The sequence below is a fragment of the Haematobia irritans genome, chromosome 1 (genome assembly GCF_050003625.1).
Source record: "Haematobia irritans isolate KBUSLIRL chromosome 1, ASM5000362v1, whole genome shotgun sequence".
Taxonomy (NCBI): Eukaryota; Metazoa; Arthropoda; class Insecta; order Diptera; family Muscidae; genus Haematobia; species Haematobia irritans.
Genome location: NC_134397.1, coordinates 271,513,371 through 271,536,435, shown reverse-complemented (window position 1 = coordinate 271,536,435; position 23,065 = coordinate 271,513,371). Strand labels below are relative to the sequence as shown.

The 23,065-nt window shown below is 32.0% G+C and overlaps 1 protein-coding gene across 1 annotated transcript in view; it reads right to left on the bottom strand.

Moving 5' to 3' along the window:
• Nucleotides 1-23,065, bottom strand: part of tok (tolloid-like protein 1 tolkin) — a 159,352-nt gene that overhangs the window by 60,420 nt on the left and 75,867 nt on the right. The window contains 2 exon segments of the mRNA XM_075294368.1: nt 18,696-19,823; nt 22,504-22,966. Coding sequence (XP_075150483.1) covers nt 18,696-19,770 — 1,075 coding nt within the window. The 5' untranslated portion in view covers nt 19,771-19,823; nt 22,504-22,966.

Here is a 23,065-nt window from a genome sequence, read left to right as displayed (position 1 = left end):
TACGTTGTGTATTCGTCCACTTGCCTGTTTCGAAATACAAAGTGTTTGGCCTCTAGGGGCAATATCACCGATACACCGACACCAATATTCTCTGGCATTATCCGCCAGCAAATAGACCAACTAGGCAACCAACATGGATGTCTTATACATGTTCGTGTTGTGATTATAAGCCTAATTTTTTATGTCTCATTCTCATCAGATAACTACTGAGTACTGAATCTGACAGATATATGGCACAATATTATACTGATGATAAATTGAATAGGTTAACAGTCAATAAATTAAAAAAAAGTAAGTTAAGTTCGGCCAGGCCGAATCTTATGTACCCTCCACCATGGATTGCATAGAAACTTCTACGAAAGAATGTCATCCACAATCGAATTACTTGGGTTGTGGTATCTTAAAACTTTTTAACATCGTTTTCTAAATTGTGAGTTAGTCCATACGTGGTATATATTAGACAAAAAAGGTATGTATAGGTAAGTCTACAAATAATTACGAATCGATATGGACTTTTTGCACGATACGTAGAGAGCCAAAATTGAAATATGGGGGTCGCTTATGTGGGGGCTATGTACAATTATGAAGTTGAAATGGACCAATTTTTGTGTGATTGGAGATCGATTTATCTGAGGGCCACATATAACTATAGACCGATATGGACCTAGTTAGGCATGGTTGTTAACGGCCATATACTAGCACAATGTACCAAATTTCAATTGACTGGGATGAAATTTGCTCTTCCAAGAGGCTCCAAAACCAAATCTCGGGATCGGTTTATATGGGGGCTTTATATGATTATGGACTGATATGGACCACTTTTGGCATGGTTATTAAATATCATATACTACCACCACGTACCAAATTTCAACCAGATCGGATGAATTTTGCTTCTCCATAAGGCACCGTAGGTCAAATCTGGGGATCGGTTTATATGGGAGCTATACATAATTATGGACTGATATGAACCAACTCCTGCATGGTTGTTGGATACAATATATTAACACCACGTAACAAATTTGAACTGAATCAGATGAATGTTGGTCTTCCAAAATACTCCGGAGGTCAAATCTGGTGATCGGTTTATATGGCGGCTATATATAATTATGGACCGATGTTGATCAATTTTTGCATGGTTGTATGAGACCATATACTAACACCATGTACCAAATTTCAGCCGGATCGGATGAAATTTGTTTCTATTAGAAATTAAAAATCGAGTTCAATTGGAAGGATCTTCTCAGTTTACAAAGGTGGACCGATGTATTCAGATGATGGAGAAATTTACTATTTTTCTCTGTAATCGGAACTGTTTTATATTTGAGTATCCGGGGATTCGGTTTTTTGTTGACCCACATTCAGACATCGCGAAATCGGTATTGACCCGAGTCGGACTAGTAGAACAGGAAGCCACCATGGTGGTTAGCATGCCCGCATTGCATACAAGGGTTCTGGGTTCAATCCAAGTTTCGACGAAACACCAAAAACTTTTTCAGCGGTGGTTTGTCCTCTCTCAGAAAAGTCGACTATTCGACTTTCTAAAATTTAAAAGATGTTACATTCGACTTCTGCTATCATTGAAAAATCCACTTGTAATGTGGCGACTTCCGAATCTATGATACATTTTAAACATAAAAAGATCTTCTTCATGTTCCATTATCAACGTAAACTTTCGACTTTTTTCGACCATTTCGTTAAAATCAATTATCCGATTTTGGTCACTATTAAAAGTCAATCGATTTTGGCTGACGTATTTCAAAAGAAACGACATTTTGGCAATGAGAAGGCAGTCCGGATGTTGTTGATACTGTATTTAGATACACCGAACAGTAAATGCTAGAGCAAAGATATTTATACAGCAAAGATATGGACAATTCGACAAATCCAAGGGTACACAACAGACACCGGAGATTGAAACCATCGCACTGTGTCAAATATAATAAATGCCCGAATTAAGATATAGTGTCAGATTGAAGATATTCGTATGCGATATAAGGATAATACAAAGAAGTTTCTTCATCGTTTATTGATAGTCAAGAAGACATAGATGCGGGTACCCTCGGGACACCGGGTGAAGACATCACACTACGTGGAACTATTGGGCCTATTCGATGAACTAAAGGAAACAAGTTGAACATTTGGGGACCTTGGCGAAGAAAACAATGGTCATTCACCATCACTGCTCCGCTTCACAAAGATCAAATTAATCGCATAAGACACCAAATGGTGGTTCATATACAGTATTCTCACGATTTGGACTCATTGGATTTTTTTTGTTTTGTTTTTCACACTCAAGTAACATTTGACTGTACCTAATCAAATGGCGACAAGTGTACCTTCCCACAGGAGCCCTCTTTGCCGATGCTCTCGGTGTGTATGAATGCACGGAAAAATGGAAAATGTTTTACCATCAAACTAGAAGCTATCGCATCACAAGAACGCATCCGACGTACACCGTCGCTTATAAAATATTTGACATAAATTGTTGCTGTTGTCGTTCCTCTTGTGCTTTTTTTCTTCATTATTTTGCCAAAGTCTATTTATAAAAATCATGACATCTTTTTAACAATAGACTTTTACGCTTTGTACTGTGGCATACGCGACAATCGGAGGTAGCTAGAGTTTGATGGCATACACTCAACTAACATATATCGCATTATCATTCCATTCTCAGTAAATTTCCCTTATGGCAAGGGAGATGCATTTGCAAACACGTGAATGGATGTTGGTTCATTGGGATATTCTGAGAGATATGATAGTCTCAACCAGCGGTGAGGAGTATGTCGGAACATGGGCATCCTTTTGTAGATTTCAGATATTCATTATTTTTGCTGCCTACTTTGCAAAATAAAGGGTCATTGATTTGGAAAAGATGGATCTTTCGGCTAAAGATCCTTTCTGAAGAATTTAATGCAAACTGAAGTATTTCTTTAATACGTCAAAATGCCATGGAGACAAAAATTTCTGATTTGTCACATTTCACCAATAGATTCGAAAAGGACACTGCAAAAAAAGCATTCCCGGTTCCAAAGATTTTGTTCCTACTTTAACAATTTGCACAGAAAAAAATTTCCGTAGTTAAACTAACGCTAAATTTAACTTATTTTTATTGGAAAAAATTTATTTGCTTGTAGTTAAATTTTATTATTTTTATCGAAATTTTCCACAACTTAATGAAATCTTACTTTTTTAAGTATGTCTCAAAAATTTTATGAACTAAACGTGAGTATGAAGTTCAATGACCGTACACATAAGTTCAATATGAACTAAAACAAATGAAAATTTTCGTACGATTCCCAAAAATAGTAAAAATGAACTACTGTATGGTTGAAATGGCCATGATTTGGCGTCAATGATTTTCTTCTTTACTCTTAGTTAATTTTTTCTTCTATGAGATGATGTAATTTCGTGAACTGCAGTTAAAAAGTACAACAGGGCATTAAAATTTCCTGGTTTTAACAACGCTTTGTGGAAATCTCAAAATGTGAGGTAAAATTTAGTTCAACTTTCGTGCGTGCTAGTTCATTCTTCCTATAAAATGGTTCACTTTTTTTCGGTGTGGTATTGATTCCAAGCCAAAAAAACTGAGAATTCAAGTAAGGATAATTTTAATACACAATTTTCTTTTAAATTATAGGTTTTGTGTACTTGATTCTAGGAAACAAATTTTAATTGTTCGCTTTTCCAGCTTTTTCTTCGCTATCAAAGTCCTTTAAAAACAAGTTAACGACAATTTTAGTTTCCAAATTCAGACTCGACTTCCAGTAGAAATTATGCTATGTTTCAAGTAAAAATCGTCTTTAAGTTAAAGTGTTGAAAAACATGTCCTATTTTCGAACGATTTCTTGCTCTTTAGCCAAGATGCAAAAAGACAACAAATTTAAAGACAAATTGGTTAATTTTAAAGATTTTTTTTTGAATTATTAAAGTCAAGTTGACCTTAGCCCAAAAATGTTTTCTTTTATGTTATAATACCCATTTTTAAATCAAATCACTTAATTATAAGGACAACACGACTTCATTGAAAAGTTTATTGACTTTTGGATAAGGAAAAAAAAACTTTATATTAGAGAAATGCGTCTTGTACGCTAAGCAAAATTTGCATTCGTATTTTAAATGCATGAAATCTTTGGCCTCACGACAATATATTTTTCAGTGTAAGTGTAACGTCAAAAAATCATTTAGGATAGTTTTATGTACGTTACTCGTATACCCGATACACTAGCAATTGCAACTTGGCGATTCCATTCGCCTAAAAAACATGATTTTGGAAGACGTGGTAAATAAACCAAAAGGAGATTATTTCTCAACCAAAGGAATACTACACAAAAAAAAAATAATACATTTATTTTATGAATAGTGTTCGCAAAAATTTTCCAAACACGGGATTAATAAATTATATGAAAACAATTCATAAAATAAAAAATACAGGTTTTCATTTACCAAGAATGCATACATAATATGAATGGAGTTTTTAATATTATAAATGAAGTATACATATTTTTCGTCATTGAAAAATATATACTTTTACATAATATATACTAAAAAAGTTATGCATTACATGTAATTTTTGTTTTAGATTTTTCCCCTGATTTTTAATGCCTGCATAATTGGTCAAAATGTATCAATCCATTTACGAAAAATCGCACGTCCAGCCAGTAAAGTACATAATTTTATCATATTTTATATTACTTATGATCGCCAACGCTTCCATTTAATATTTTTTCTGTTTTACAGTAATAAATAATATTCGAATCGCGACGGCGACTCAAACTGTACTGAAAAACTCAAACACACGTATTGCCTCCAAAACGTTATGTTTCCTTTTTTGGTCTTATATTATATGCTTGTATTGTTACAGATGAGAGTAACTCTATGTTGTGGCTCTCTCACGCTAAGAGAAAACCAGTATTTTTCATATATTAAGTAAAGTTTCATTAATTTTATGAAACCGTTCATATATATTATTAAAAAATTCATAATTTCACAACAAGTATTTACGAAAACAATATATTATGTAAGTGTACATATTTATTATGAAAACGTCCATAAATGTATAAAAATGTACAAATTCATATTTTATTTTTTTGTGTGTAGAGACTGGAACTGGAAAAGCCGCATATTTGGCTCGGAAACTATACCAAAATCCTTAAGGGGAGGTCAAAATCTTGAATCCAAGTAAACTTTTTTTGTGCGTACGGATCATCAACGACCCGAAGTTCTCATCGACAACCCGACCCAAAGTTGTCAACGAACCGACAATCGAATTTAATCGAAAATCGTTTTTTGTTTTTCAAAATATTCCCCATTAAGATCTATACCCTTTTACATGTTATTGTCGAAACACACTTGCTACTTGGATTGAGGTATCTCCAAAAAATAAATGTTGAACGCATCAACTTCAACGATAATAATTTTTTTGCGTACGTTAGTTAAATGAACTAAAAAACGGAAAAATATACACAATTGAGGCATAAAGATTTAATTTACTACTACAAAATAGTCCATTATTTCTTTAAATTTGTAAATTTTACTGCAAATGTGTCCATCTTGAACTCCGTATGGCACTAAAGACATTCTTGTACTTTTGATCTCCATTTTTTTCCTCCATACTACAAAATTTTCTTTAACAAGTGAAAAAAATTAATTATGTAGAATAAATTTTCTTGAATTTGTCGAAACATATTTACTTATTTTTGTAATACTCGCGTGAGCCAGCGTTTTCTAAAATTAACCAAAATTCTTCGTCCTGGTGTTTTTTTTTTAGTGTTGACGGAGTTCCATCAACAAAAATTGCATTAAGTTCATCGATGCACTGTTCTTGAGTTAATGCACGTCGGAGCTTTTAACAAATAATCGCACGGAGATGTTCACGCACAGAAAACCAATAAATTGTTTTATAGGAAGAACGAACTATCTCGTAGGAAAACTGAACTAAATTGTACTCCACATTTTGCACACCCTTTAGTTAAAGGATTATAGATTACCTACATAAAACTAGAAAATCAAACGAGCAGTTCAAAATACTTTACAGTACATTCCTCCCCCATATAGCCTTTTGTATAGGGATAATATATTACCTACAAAAAAAAGGAACTAAAAATTGGAACGTATATAATCCCTATTTGTTTGTTTATCAGTCATCCAGTCAATCAGTTTCACTTCATGTCTGTGAAAATGTGTAGATAAGCAGCAGTTTCTGCTACGATACAAATATCCTCATGAAACCTGACAATATGGATGCAATATAGAAACGCATATACGAACCAATAGAAAAAACTCGTATTTGCTGTTGTTATGCACCTGAATATGGGGCAATATCCCCTTCGTTTATTTTCCATTATGGAAAAAAAACCCAAACAATCATCGACATGAGTATAGCCTGAACCCAGTATTCAACAAGACCATCTGTCAATAGGCGACCCACAGCAGTATCATCAGCAAGTGTTTGTGTAGAGATGTTTTGATATCACTCACAATACACACAGTCTGATAAACGCACTCTCACATTTCACCTTAAATCCTGGCATTGTGATATAGAATCCAAACACACCCACGCACACACATATACCCAGCATTTCCCCCATTCGTTTGTCATCGTATCTCGCATCTATCATCATTATTCATTCACCTGTACAACGAAGCAGCGGCAGCGACACCGTGCATTTTGAGCACTACACAAAAGATATGTGCGACGTTAGCTTCGATGCCGATGGTGGTTGTCACACACAGTTTTGTTGTTGGATTTGTTCGATTGTTCATTCATTCATTCGTTTGCTCATCTCGGTCGTTGCTTTCAGTTCACATTGTCTTAAAAGCTGGCTGACTGTCTGCATGCTTACTTAACTTTGACTGTTGGCTGGTTGGGTTGGTTTTGGTTCATACCCAATTGCTATAGCGAACTTTCAAAGCTAGCAAAGCAAAATCATTGAACCAGCCAATCTCATTCATGGCAGTCACTCTCTGTCGACAAAAATGAAAATTAATTTTCCCTCAAAAAAAAAAAACGTAATGCAGCAGAAGAGTCGACGATTTCGATGATGAGGATGCTGCTGCTGTTCGTGTTGATGGTTATCGACAGTTTTGTGTGCATTTAATATACAATTCAATAAATCTTTCAATTTGTTTAACAAATGCTTAACACGTTCTCAATGAGATTTAACCAAGCGATGTCAGTGTGTATGTTTGGGTTGATATCCTCAATCAAATATAAATCAAAGTCCAAACGGAAGATAGCTTTACAATACAATATGTATATGTGTGAACCATTCAAATGAGTTTGTTATACTTGGCCATAATTAACAATAATTTAATATAAATAATTGGATTGTACGAGGGTTGCCTTTTATATTTTGGGATTAGAGAACAAACACAAAAATTAATAATCGAAAATCGATTTATTGTTTTTCTAAACATTCCCCTCTGATTGAGGTATCTCAAACACATGCTTTGTGAACGCATCAACCGTTCCTTCAGGTTCAATGCGTGACAGTTGATCGTTGTCGATCGAGGTGGAATGAAATGCCAATCGACACGAGGTTTTTTAATTGTGTGGGATCCAATGCTCACAACTTTTTACGGTCAAATGTTTATGCAATATTGAATGTATGCTGGTCCCACTAATGTACTGAAAAAACAGTGAACACACAAGGAAGAAAACTTTTTGTTAATTTTAGAAAATTTTGAATATTTTTAGAAAATTTTTACTGAACAGTATTACAATCGCTAGCATCACGCCGATATCACAAAAATAAGTAAATATTTTTCGACATATTCAAGGAAATTTATTAGACATAATTAATTTTTTTTCACTTGTTAAAGAAAATTTTGTAGTTTGAAGGAAAAAATTGGAGTTCAAAAATGCAAGAATGTCTTTAGTGACATACGCAGTTCATGATGGACACATTTTTGGTAAGATTTATAAATTTAAAGAAATAATAAACTGTTTTGTGAGAAGTACGAATTTAGTAAATCTTTTTGCTTAATTTGTGTATAATTTTTCCCGTTTTTTAATTCATTTAACTAACGTACGCAAAAATTATTAGAGTAAAGGAAACTTTCTCGAAACATAATAATTCCATGAACTAACATAAAGTTAAATTGGCTTTGGTGAAATAGAGAGTTCACTTTTTTTTTGAGTGTGCCCAGTAGTATTTTGTCTCAATCTCACGATATGTTACATGACGATCTTGCAATATCATTTGGTATGCCAAAACGTTCTGAGTACGTATAACCTCCAAAATATAAAAATTACGATAGAACTTTTAGTTGGCAGATCGCAACACTACACTGAAAAAATCATACCCGGTTCCAAAGATTTTGTCTTCACACTAATCATTTTGGTTTGATTCCGACTAAAAGGAGAAGTAAGGACATTTTTAAGACACAATGGTATTTTAAATTTGAGTTTTCTAGGAGACTACTTTTAACTCATTCGCACCCTCAAAAAAAATCGATTCTGTAACATATACCCCAAACACATTTTGCTTCAAGCATATATATTTTCAGGATTGGTCCAAACAAAATATTGTTTGTATTGTTCAAACATATTATGTTTCACCTTAGGGCATATAAAGGGAGAGAAGTTCACCAATGTGGTATCACAATGGACTGAATAGTCTAAGTGAGCCTGATACATCAGGCTGCCACCTAACCTAACCTAGGGCATACACTGGTAGTAAACAATTTTAAAGAAATTTTCTTTGTGTGGCTATATTTTTAAGGCGCCAATTGGTTACTTCCATTATTTTACTTGCAGCATACTCTCTAGGTGTCTCTTTCTAAACACATATATGTCCCAAACATAATATGTTCTAACATATTAACATATATGTCCCAAACATGTTATACTAGTCTATAAACATTAAATGCTTGCACTTAAAAATATTGTGTTAAAAAGTGTGAGTTCCAAACATATAATTTTTACACCCAAACATATGAAAAACAGTCTTTTTCATCCGTGCGTTTTTTAGCTGTTTTCTTCATGTTCTATCAAAGTCCTTTAAAAATGTGATAACGGTATCTTAAGTTTCCAAATTCAGACTCAAGTTCAAGTAGAAATTATGCTATGATTCAAGTAAACATGTCTTAAAAGAAAGTGTTAAAAAAACAGCTCATATTTTTAAACGCTTTTGGCTTTATAATAAAGATATAAAAAGTAAAAAAAACCCTTAAAGACGATTTCATTAATTTTAAAGATTTTTTCAGAATTATTAAAGCCAAGTTGACATTAATGAAAAGAATTTTTTTTCGTGTTCAGATGCACATTTCCAATGAAATCGCTTAACATGAGTCTTTCACCTTATGATTCAAATTCATTTAGTCTATATTTAGTCTATATTTGAAAGGTTCTTCTTAAAGCCTATATAATTGTTTATTCTGGTTTCTTGGCTTTTTTTGACTTGAGGAGCCTTTTGGGAAAACATCACAGCGGAAGCACGACGCAAAGCAGCTTGGGTCAAATCCTTGCGGTATTTGTTGTCGGTCAAGAGATTTCTCAATTTCTTCAATGACCTTCTGGGACCAGCCTTCAATCATTGGCCATTACCCCCTTATTTCATCACTATGAACTGTTCTGTAATATATTAAGCCCAACTTGATTTTTACAAAATACCCACAAAACACTATATAATCCATACAAGTTTCAATTTCCAAATGTGCATTATATTCCTTTCACCATTACGAATACTACTTTGCCAATTATAATTCACTCATTTTCAATATCAATTCCAATTAGCAATAATAGAAATATTTGTAAAATCCCTGTGAATACTTAATCATATGCATAAACACAACATAAATGATCCTGTGAGGATGAAAGGCCTCTAAGATTAATTCACCACAAAGTTCTCACACAAACACACATTAGTATACTCATATGCATGTAGCTCTGGTTTAGGGTTAGGAATGAGTTACGAAACACATTGGACTTGGTATATAGAAATGCTAATTAAATATTTATAGGCATTCACAAACAAAGCAAATGTACATTCTTTGAAAAATTCAGAAAATTTTTCCTGTATGTAATCCTCCAAGGATTTTATCTTAAAATGTGTGTGTATTGTTAATGAGATTTGTTTTTAATGTCCTTTTATATATCTCTACTAGCATATTTAGGTTATATCTAATTTCACAATAAAATGAGATAGAATTAACCCAACGATAATAAATTAATAAAGCATTCAGATTAAATAAGTTTTCCGATTTGTTTGGTAACAAAAGCCTTATAAATAGCAAAAGCAAATTAATTATTTTAATTTATTTTTTAAATTAATTTTTTATAAATAAATTAATTACATTAAAGAAATAATAATAAATTAATAACTATTTTGACTATCATTTTGAAAACAAAAATAAAATATTTTCAAGCAACTCAAATTATAGTAGCATTTCAAAATTGAAAGTTTTGTTTTGCAATGTACTCTGAAAAAATTATTTACGCGATATTACAGATTACGCAACCTTATTTTTAGGATGCGCAATTTATACAAAAAAAATTTAACATAATGACTTTTTATTTAAAATAAAATTTTTAATCTTTGATTAAATTTTTTTATTCAAATTAGCACACATATTTTGGATATTTGCGTCCCTCCGATAAAGTCTTGTCTTTGAACTAAGCAAAATTTCCCGTAAAGTAAAGACACACATTTTTGTTTTAAAGAAATTGTCCTTTAATTAATTGAATAGGCTGAGACTTATTTTGACGGATTAGGAAATTTTATTTAAAGTTTGTTTTTAAAAAAGCATTTTTTACTTTGAAGTATCCATTATTATTTGGATTTTTAATTTGGCATTTGTTTGCAGGTGAATAACATACCGCGAAAAAAGAATCCAAATTCGATAAATGAGATATATGTTATATTATTATTTTAATATTTTTGATTTTAGATATAAAGCTAGAAAGGTCGCTAAAGATTAAAAAAAAAATTGTATCTTTGGCTCGGAATCAAAATAAAAAACAAATCAAAAATAATCCTTAGGGGAAGGTCAAAATCGTTGGATCCAAGTAAATCTTTTTTTTTTTTGGTGTAGTCTTTTGTCGTTTTTACAATAAAATTATTTTTATTTTTTCGGGTTTAACCGGTTTGAGAAAGAAGAACAGTAACTCGAATAACATAGCCTGTTATACGGACGCTCTACAAATAATCATTCGTGGCTTATGTGCACTGAAAAAAAAGCATACCCAGTTCCAAAGATTTTGTCTTTACTTTAACAATTTTGGTATTGATTCCGAGCCAAAGAAGCGGAGAATTCAAGTAAGGAGACTTTTAAGATACAATTCTCTTTTAAATTTAGGTTTTGTGTACTGGATTCTAGGAAGCAAATTGTAATTTTTCGATTTTTCAGCTTTTTTTTCTTCATATGCTATCAAAGTCCTTTAAAAATAAGTTAACGACAACTTTATTTTCCAAATTCAGACACGACTTCCAGAAGAAATTATGCTATATTTCAACCAAAAAACGTCTTACTTGGGTTGTGGTATCTTAAATCGTTTTCTAAATTGTGAGTTAGTCCATACGTGGTATACATTAGACAAAATAAAAAGTATGTGTACATAAGTCTACAAATAATTACGAATCGATATGGGCTATTGCACGGTACGTAGGGAGCCAGAATTGAAATATGGGGGTCGCTTATATGGGGACTATATACAGTTATTCTTGATTGATGATATTGATGGACCAATTGTTGTGTGATTGGGGATCGATTTATCTGAGGGCTATATATAACTATATAGATATGGACATAGTTAGGCATGGTTGTTAACGGTCATATAAATACAAGCACAATGTACCAAATTTCAACTGACTCGGATGAAATTTGCTCCTTCAAGAGGCTCCAAAACCAAATCTCGGGATCGGTTTATATGGGGGCTATATATGATTATGGAATGATATGGACCACTTTTGGCATGGTTGTTAAATATCATATACTACCACCACGTACAAAATTGGAACCAGATCGGATGAATTTTGCTTTTCCAAAAGGCTCCGGATGTCAAATCTGGGGATCGGTTTATATGGGTGCTATATATAATTATGGGCTGATATGAACTAATCCTGCATGGTTGTTGGATACCATATACTAACATCACGTACCAAATTTCAACCGAATCGGATGAATTTTGCTCTTCCAAGGGGCTCCGGAGGTCAAATCTGGGGATCGGTTTATATGGGGGCTATATATAATTATGGACCGATTTCGACCAATTTTTGCATGGGAGTTTGAGGCCATATATTAACAGCACGTACCAAATTTCAACTGAATCAGATGAATTTTGGTCTTCCAAGAGGCTCCGGAGGTCAAATCTGGCGATCGGTTTATATGGGGGCTATATATAATTATGGACCGATGTGGACCAATTTTTGCATGGTTGTTAGAGACCATATACTAACACCATGTACCAAATTTCAGCCGGATCGGATGAAACTTGCTTCTCTTAGAGGCCTCGCAAGCCAAATCGGGGGATCGGTTTATATGGGGGCTATATATAATTATGGAACGATGTTGACCAATTTTTTCATGGTTGTTAGAGACCATATACTAACACCTTGTACCAAATTTCAGCCGGATCGGATGAAATTTGCTTCTCTGAGAGGCCTCGCAAGCCAAATTTGGGTGTCCGTTTATATGGGGGCTATACGTAAAAGTGGACCGATATGACCCATTTGCAATACCATCCGACCTACATCAATAACAACTACTTGTGCCAAGTTTCAAGTTGATAGCTTGTTCCGTTCGGAAGTTAGCGTGATTTCAACAGACGGACGGACGGACGGACGGACGCGCGGACGGACGGGCGGACGGACGGACGGACGGACATGCTCAGATCGACTCAGAATTTCACCACGACCCAGAATATATATACTTTATGGGGTCTTAGAGCAATATTTCGGTGTGTTACAAACGGAATGACAAAGTTAATATACCCCCCATCCTATGGTGGAGGGTATAAAAATTATATTTCATTACATGGAGTTAATTTTTAACAATTTTCATTATTGTTTCCATTTTTTTCCAGCAAGATATGAGAAAAAATTACCTACGATGAATAAAAAAAGGATAAGTGAAAATGTCCAAACAGCGGGTTCAAATGAACTACTCTCTGTTCCACGTAGTCATAATTTTTATTCACAAAAAATATTGTATTAAGAACTTTCATCATAAGTTGTTATAATAAAGTACTTTTGCTTAAAGAAAGTTTAATTTTAATGTATGAAAATTTTCCTAATAGTGAAACGGTTTGTTGTTCCTTTAATTATTTAATTTCTCTGTACTGTGGGATGATTGATTTAAAAATAGTTTAGTCGTCGACATTTTAAAGAGACTGTTAACCAATTTTTATTATCGGGTTTCCTACAAAATAAGCAAGTAAACCAAAATAAAACTGACTTTTTAACTTGGTAGGGGTATATAAATCTTATGGTGTTGTAAAAATGAACTAAACTACAATATTATAGATGAACTAAAATTTAAGAGAATTATAAACTAGACAAGTTAAAAAAATCTTAAGGGCTAAATCATGGTCAATATTACTACAATTTAGTTCATTTTGCAATGGAAAAGGGTTCACTGTTTTTTCAGTGTAGTTTATTAATTATTGAAGGAATTCGAATGACCATTTTTTCGTATGTAACAAATACGATATGGTTAAAGTTTTGACAGTAGCCATTTAAGAGAACGTACTACGGACGTGGTTCGTCGAAAAATCGAAGTACCTCCGATACTTTAAGGAGAAGAAGAACAATTATCGTATATGGCATTCAAACGCTCTTTGACTTTCTTGTTTAAAAATCCAAATTATAATAGATATTTCAAATTAAAAAATGTTTTCTTATTAAAGAAAAATAATAAACCATTGATACAAAATCTTTTAGATAAGTCTTAGCCTATATGTGAAGTTTTTTATCTTTATTCCAAAGATTCATACTTTCCAAAGATAGATACTTTGGCAAACGATAATAAACGATATTTTGGCAAAATTAATTGTTAAGTTAATTGTCTTGTTAAATTTTAAAATTCACTTCAGGAGCCTTTATTGAAAATTTTTCCCACCAAAAACTAAAGATGTAATAAATTTCCAATTATCACGAAACCATTGTTCTCTGACCAACAAAGTTTTAAACTTAAATTTTCGTCCATTTTAGGTTAACAAGCAAAGGATTGCTCATTTTATTCATGTAAATCTTTTGAAAAATATTGTTCCTGAAAATTCATCTGATTATCATTGTCATCGCCAACATAATCATCTCATCTCTAGGGTCTTCACTATTTGATAAGATACGAGATTACATTGTTGAGTTGAGTTGCGTTGCGTAGAGTTTTTCTTTTTTCTACTTCATATCTCTACCACCCCAAATGTTATTGTTGTTACTTACAGTTAAACTCATCATTAAACTCCCACTTAAAAGTAACTGTTGTACAAAAAGTTTGGTACTTGCAAAACTTTTCCCTAAGCTCTGAGCTCTCATGGCTGAAGCAACGGAAGTATGGTCTCAGTGCAAACATCACTTCCGTTTCTAGGACAACGAATATTTTATTCGTTCATCACTTCCGTTAAAACATATTTGATTATCCTACTCGGGACATAGTTTATATAAAACTTCGTTTAATAATTATATCAAGTTGTGTTTTATTTTGATAGAGGAAGCGTAAGGATTGAGGATATTAGACATTTACTAGCGGAGAATTTTGGCATTTATAAATCGAACATGAATTAGAGCAGAGCGAGAATTTTCATATTTTGCACGAAATAATTATTTTCAAATCATAAAACCTAACTATAGAATATATTATCTTAAGTAAAGGATTGATAGCCTATATTGGCAAAGTTTCTTGTGGCAAACACAATAAAATTTAATTGTCGCCATTTATTTCTCAACAGTTAAACTGTTTATTTGCTGTATCTAAAACTCTTCGGTTCTTCTTCATGACCAAATCTAAAAATTATATATAAGATTTTTAAATTGATAAAATATTAAAGCTTATTCTTTTCTCTGAGAACTAAAAGTATTATTATAAGGTCCTAGGGAGCAAAATTACATGTTTACCACTTACAAGTATGATTTATTTGCTTAATAAAAAACGTGTACTGAGTCCATATATTTCCAGTCATCAATGGTTCAATCCGTTTGGGTTTAACTAGACATTTTCTATTTAATAAAGATTATAAAGAGTGAAAACATGCACTCAGTTTTGCTCCCCACTGTATATTCTGTGTCGTGCAGGGTTGGTCTGTCGCAAACTGTAACTTTTGCGACATACATTTACGATGGTATAATACGTATGTCGCAAGAGTAGAAAACCTAATTTTGTAGAAAACCTAATTTTGAACAAAAAAATGATGAACATTTTTAATTTAATTTAGTTTGGCTCCCCGATAAAGGGATGCAAAAAATATGCCTTCCATTGCATTAATTGAAAACTCAACAAGTTTTACATCTTTCATTCGCAACTACAATCTATTCAGGGCTTGCGGTGTTCATAATGTTCATCCACACTTTTGTTGCCTCAGCGAATAACTAGCTAGAGTTTTGACAATGTTTAATTAGTATGGAAATTAGCTCTAATAAGTCAAAAGGTGAATTTATAAAATTCTCTCTAAACAGCAGTTCAATTATGGGAGACTTAAGTAGTGGGTTTTCTGCTCTGCCAGTTTTTGCAGAAATTTGTGGAAGGTAACGATTACTGCATCAGCGAGTATGACATAGTAATTTTGTCTTGGAGTCTCAGATTGAAATAAGTCCATTCTCTATTTAACTATTTATAAATCCGTTTATAATTTTAGAAAAATTCCTGAGAATTGAACTTTTAATATCTTGAGTATCACCGAATGCCCAGCTGACGCGACTAAAGTATTTTTAGTTCGTGACTTTTGTGACTTTTTCTACATTTACGACGCATATGTGACGTTTACGACGTTTACAACTTTGCGACAGTCGCAAACCTAAAAAAGTTTGATACAGACCATCTCTGGTGTCATGGTGATATTGTGAGTCGATTTGGCGATATCCGTCCGTCCGTCCATCTGTCGAAATCACGTTAACTTCCGAACGAAACAAGCAATCGACTTGAAACTTGGCACAAGTAGTTGTTATAGATATAGGTCGGATAGTATTGCAGCAAATTGCCCATATCGGACCACTTTTGGGTATATCCCCCATATAAACCGACCTCCAGACCTTGCGAACACAGTTGCCACAGTTGGTAGAATTCTACCAAAACTGGTAAATGTTTTACTGTTTGGAAGATTGGTAGAATTTTTGATCCTTTGGTAGATTTTGCAAAACATTCCTCTCCAGCTTAAATAAACTAAAATTTTCTATATAAAAAAAATTCAGCAAATTTTGTATATAAATAAATTTTGAGAAAAATTTTCTGTAGAAATAACATTTTGACCAAATTTTCTATAGAAATAAAATTTTTAACAAAATTTTCTATTGAAATAAAATGTTGAACAAATTTTCTATAGAAATAGAATTCTACGAAAATTTTTAAAGAAATAAAATTCTGAGAAAATTTTTTATGGAATTAAAATTTAAGAAAATTTTCTATAAAAATAATATTTTGAGATAAAAAAAATTGACCAAATTTTCTATGGAAATAAAATTTTGAAAAAATATTAATAAATATTAAAAAAAATAATTTTCGTGTTATTTCATACTATTAGTGACCATAAGTATGTTCTTCTTTTTGGTAAAAGTAGTAACTTTCCCTTTTTGATAAAAACTAAAATCGTTAAAACATTTAAAATTTGTCACATTTACATTTCAAGGGATATTTATACACCAAAAAATTATCGCTAATAAGAGGGAGCATTTGAAAAAATATTAATAAATATTTAAAAAATGTTTAATTCTCGTTTTATTTCATATACTAACAAAGACCATTGTGGTGAGTAAGTTCTCCTTTTTGGTAAAAGTAGTAACTTTCCCTTTTTGGTAAAAGCTAAAATTGTTAAAACATTTCAAATTCGTCACATTTACATTTCAAGGGATATTTATACTCGTACACCAAAAAGAAAATTGGACCATTCATTCATTCGACGAAAAAACATTTTTTGCATACTAACCACAAAAATTTTATCAAAAATTTCAAAATAAGATTTTTTAAATTTGATACATTGTGGGAATTTTTTCCTCAAATTTTGGTAGATCATTTTTGGCACGAGGAGCAACCGTACTTGCAGATCTTCTTGGAGGAGCACATTCCATCCGATCCGTTTGAAATTTAGAACATGGTGTAAGTATTTGACCTCTAACAACCGCGTAGAAATTGGTCAATATCGGTCCACAATTATATATAGCTCCCATATAAACCGATCCCCAAGCTTGGCATGGGAATCCTCTTGGTGGAGCATGTGAACTAACTTACAATTTTGCCATCGCCAAGTGCTACAATAACCCAAGTAATTATATTTTGTATGGCAGTCTTCAGTAGAACTTTCTACGCAATCCATACACTGAAAAAAATTTGGAAGATTATGTAACTTAAATTTTAGGACAAAATTCATGAAAATAACAACATTTTAATTAAAAGAGAGTTTATATCCTTACTTCAAAATGTTTTTTCATTAAATTTAGGACACAAATCTTGCAATTTTGTGTCTCTCTCCTGAAGTTGTAGATCTTTGAAGTAAGCCAAATTCTCCTTAAAATAAAGAAAAACATTTTTAATTTAAAGAAATCATCTTTAACTCAACTGACACATTTAAGATAAAAGCGCTTCAAATATAGGCTAAAACTTATTTTAAGGATTTACATCTTATGTTTAAAGTTTTATTTAGTATTAAGAAAATTATTTTTACTTTGAAGTACCTGGCATAATTTGGATTTTGAAATTGGAATTTGTTTGTACATAAATACCTTTATTAATATATCGCAAAAAGAGAATAAAAATTCGATGAATGAGATCTGTATCCAATTTTAATTTTATTGATCCTAGATTTAAAGCCAGGGAGGTCTGTAAAAAAATATCTTTATTTTAAAGAAGCCGCATCTTTGGCTCGGAATCATTACCAAAATCCTTAAGCGAAGGTCAAAATCTTTGGATCCAAATAAACTCTTTTTTGAGAGTAGTGAAGGGTACATAAGATTCGGCCTGGGCGAACTTACGCCGTATATTCTTGTTTTTTTTTTTTTCAATACTATAATTTAACAATTACATCATAAAAGAATTTTAAAATTATTAAATACCCATGGAAAATCTAATAGGACAGCATTCTGTGATTAGAGAGAAGTTCACCACGGCGAGCCTGAAATATCAGGCTGCACTATACCTAACCTAAAATTTCTTTTGAAAGATTCTGGGTTTTTCACTTTTATGCATATTCTACAGGTATAAGACGTTTTTCACTACTGCAAGTTTTTAACTGAAGAATCATTCAGACCATTTTTGATTGTATGTCCCATTGTCTGTCTTCTTAAATTTATGCAAATACCATTCTGCTTAAATAAAATCCTCAAGTTAATGCAAAGCTATCACCTCGAATGATTGCTCTCTCATAAATATGTGACGACAATTGCCAACCCAACACCCCATCCCCCATCGTGCTATGGCATAGTTAACTTTCACGATTATTCCAGGCTTATATCATAAGAATGGCATCGATATACAAAGACCACGACACTACAACAACAACAACAAAATCGTCATTGCAATTCGAATTAAGGCATACAGCCCAAAGGACTTACCCGCTTTACAAGGATCCATGTAAATATCATTGGAGATCTTCTTTTCGAATTTATTGTGCAACAAATCCTCTATAGAAAAGCGACTGCGGTGTGAGTGGCCATTCAAGAATGCCTGATTAGAAATTTTTCCCTCGATGACATAATTTTCGTTATGTGTCAGCGGCTCTTCATGGTGTTCGGTAATGATGGAAATTTTATCCTCAGTCATTCGGTGATGATTACCGTCAACACCTTCCTCAATATTGTTGGCGGTGGTGGTCGCGGTAGTGTCCCTTTGGATGTAATGGTGATGATGATGGCGTTGGTGGTGCTGATGTAGGTTGTGATGGAGGTGCGGATGTTGGTTAGATTGTGGGTTTTGTTTATATTCTTGACTTTCATTATCCTGCTGCTGGTGATGATGATGCTGGTGGTAGTGTTGACGATACTGATGACCGTAATGCTTATGTTGTTCTTGTTGGCTATTTCGTAATGAATAGTATTCATCTATACCCCGGTCGACTACGGCAGCCTCCTCATTCCTCACTTCCTCTTGAGGAATTTTTAAGTCTATGGGTGGCAATATTGGCAATGAGTTGGCCTCTTCTTCATTGTGTTCATCATCATCCTCATTCTCATTCTCGTCCTCTATGGCGGCAGTATTTAAGGCATTTCGTGTGGCTGTTGCAATATCAGCCAATGGCATGTGCTGTGGCTGGCTTTGGTATGGAGGCTGTTGGTGCCCAGGCGTTTCCTGTAATTCCCGGACTGTTAATGGTATTTGTTCTCCTTCTGACAAGGACGTAGGCGATGCTGACAATAATGGTGATGATGATGATGATGATGAGTTCGTTATAAATGCTGGCTTTTCTGCAAACATCAATGGTGGAGTGGCAGCCCTTGCTCCCAAAGACAATGTATTGACATTTAGGTGTGCACTTTTCGCACATGCCATAATGACGACAAATATCGTTGCAATTATAAAGGCTGCATAGTTCTTGAGGTTAGCATGATGGAAATGATGGCGTTGTGAATGTCCAAATGCCCGTTTAGGGGCTTGCCTCAGATGTCTTTTATGCGTTTTTAATTTTTCCATAATGGCTTTGCCTCTTTGGGCTCGTTGCTCAATGTCCTTGGACAATGCCTTTCCTACAAAGAAGACAGAGAGAGAGAGAGACAAATTAATTGTCATGGAAAATTTGTAGAAGATTCAAGCAAAATATAAATGCATTTAATATCTACAAAACGAAGTTAAATAATTTAATTAATATTGTTTATTTATTTATGTGTACCATGGGATAGTTAGAATTATTTTTTGATTAGCAAAGTGTATATAATCATGCGAAAAAGATATTTCCTTTTAGAAAACGTTTGGATTATTATTTATTTTATTATTATAATTTTTTTTTGGTATTAATAATTTAAATGTTCTTAATTTTTCAGGCTGCGAAATGGAATATCCACATGTCCGTCTGTCTGGCTCTTATAATCACGCTACAGTCTTCAATAATGGCGGTTTTGAACAAAATAAAAAAACCGATACCCGGTTTTTAAAACGATTTTCGGATAAACCGAAATTTCGGTTAAAAAAATCGGTTATTTGGACACACTAGGCACAAAGTTCTTCTTTTCCTGTGTGATATTAACGACAATTTAACAAATTTCAAACTCAGACTAAGTTTTGCCAAAACAAAAAATCCAAAAGTCAAAGATTATTTGAAAAATTCTCAAATCGACTAGTCGACTTTTAATTTTATTCTTGATCAACTAATCGATTTGTATCGACAAAAGGACATTTTTGAATATTTTTATGCTGAAATTTATTAAAAAGTATAAAAGTAGCTAATACCACTTTTCAATAATTGGAAGAAACGTAACCGATTTTTTTGGTAGCCAAAATCGACTAAACCAGGGTTAAACAAAAAAATTGTCGACTATTAATTGAAAGGAGATATATGATACTGATTTTTTTTTTGAGCTGATAAAAAGGCGAAGAATCAATTTGTACTCTTATCATTAGGTTTGCCGTTTGTCGAAGCAGAAAAATGGATAAAGAACAATATCTGTCGATGATTCGATTCTTGTCCCTGGGTAGTAAATACAGTTGCCACAGTTGGTAGAATTCTACCAATAATGGTTAATTTTTTACTATTTGGTAGATTGGTAAAAATCTTGATGTTTTGATAGATTTAGCAAAATATTCCTCCTCAATTAGGTGGTACTTCTCAAATTTTCTCTATCTAAAAATAAAATTTTGGGAAAATTTTTTATAGAAATAAAATTTTTAGAAAATTTTCAATAGAAATAAAATTTTGAGAAAATGTTCTATAGAAATAAAATTTTGAGAAAATTTTCAATAGAAATAAAATTTTGAGAAAATGTTCTATAGAAATAAAATTTTGAGAAAATTTTCCATAGAAATAAAATTTTGAGAAAATTTTCTATAGAAATAAAATTTTGAGAAAATTTTCAATAGAAATAAAATTTTGAAAAAATTTTCTACAGAAATAAAATTTTGATGGAATTAAAAAAAATAATTTTTTAAGAAAATTTTCAATAGAAATAAAATCTTGAAAAAATTTTCTATAGAAATAAAATTTTGAAAAAAATTTCTATAGAAGTAAAATTTTGAGGAAATTTTCTATAGAAATAAAATGTTGAGAAAATTTTCAATAGAAATAAAATTTTGAAAAAATTTTCTATAGAAATAAAATTTTGATGAAATTAAAAAAAAAATAAAATTTTGAGTAAATTTTTAATAGAAATAAAATTTTGAAAAAATTTTCTATAGAAATAAATTTTAAAAAAAAAAATCTATAGAAATAAAATTTTGAGGAAATTTTCTATAGAAATAAAATTTTGACAAAATTTTTAATAGAAACATAATTTTGAGAAAATTTGCTACAGAAATAAAATTTGGAGAAAATTTTTTATAGAAATAAAACTTTGCCCGAATTTTCTCTAGAAGCAAAATTTTTACCAAATTTTCAATAGAAATAAAAATTGTCTATAAAAGTAAATTAAAAAAAAAATTTCTATTGAAATAAACACAAAATTGTCTATAATTTAAAATCTCTAAACACTCAAATTTTGGAAAGTAAGTTCTCCCTTTTTGTACGTGTAGTAACTTTCCCTTGTTGGGAAACGCATTTACAATTCAAGGAATGTTTATACACCCAACAAATTGTCGGTAATAGGATCATTAATTTATTCGAAGAAAAAACGTTTTCTTTATACTAACCATACAAATTTGATCAAAATCTTAAAAATAAGATTTTATTAAATTTGGAAAATTTTGCAACACTTTTCTTAAAATTTAGGATAGATTATTTTTGGCACGACTGTCGCTCAGACCCATAAACAAGTCTAGGTGCCCCGAAACAACTACCACGAAGGCAAGTAATCTTGCTGGGCACTAATATGAAATTTTCGACCTTATTTTTTGTATGAATGTCTATTTACTACAGACACACAGTAGATAAATGGTCTCAAAATTTTGTATTTGTATTCGTTCGTTTATTGTTAAAAAGTTTATAAAAATGCATTTTAGTGCCCACCAATATTGAAAATATTTATACTATATTTTAATTAAAACTTCTTCTTTAAAATAAAATCGCGAAATAAATCGCAACTAAATGGGGAAATAGAGTTTGGTGTCGTTTTCGAATGTTCTCCTAAGTGGACATCGGTAGTCAAAGGGTTAAGATTCTATATAACAGAGTCTAACGATTTCAACTCATGGTAAAAAGTATATGTGTTTTGAACCACTTTTACTCCTTGTAGGTTTATTTATTTTATTCTCACAGTGTATTTATTTATAAATACATACCTTCTTTAGTAATTTCTGCTTTCTAAATTTTTGTCAGCTATATCTCCACTCTTAGAACACAGCAAAACTTTTCAATTTATTCAATTCGCATTGTCCTTTTAGCCTTTACGTGAGTATAGGTTTATATCACCAAAGCACGCTACAACTATCAAGGCTGTTGCCAGCCTCTTGAGTGTATGAGTCTTTGTGTATATATGCTTTAATGGTACAGATGTTTAGTTTTACTAATTTCAATTTAAATATTTGTCTAACTCTGGTGATTTCACATGAGTTTTTAATTAAAAACTCAAACGATTGTAAAAACACACAATACAAGTCGAATATGGGGCGATGGGTTAATGGGGGGATTCACAGCAAATTTGATTTGATTTTAATTGCGGCTAAATATATACGTAGATAAGGATATGTTATTCAAGTACTTTCGATATTGTTGATATGATGTAACTCAATTGGCCCAGATTATCTGAAAATGAGAAAAAAAAAACAATTTATATAAAATACTTTCTTTTATGGATTTTCTGTTATTACAATTTGTTTAATGTATTTCCAATTGATCTCTAAC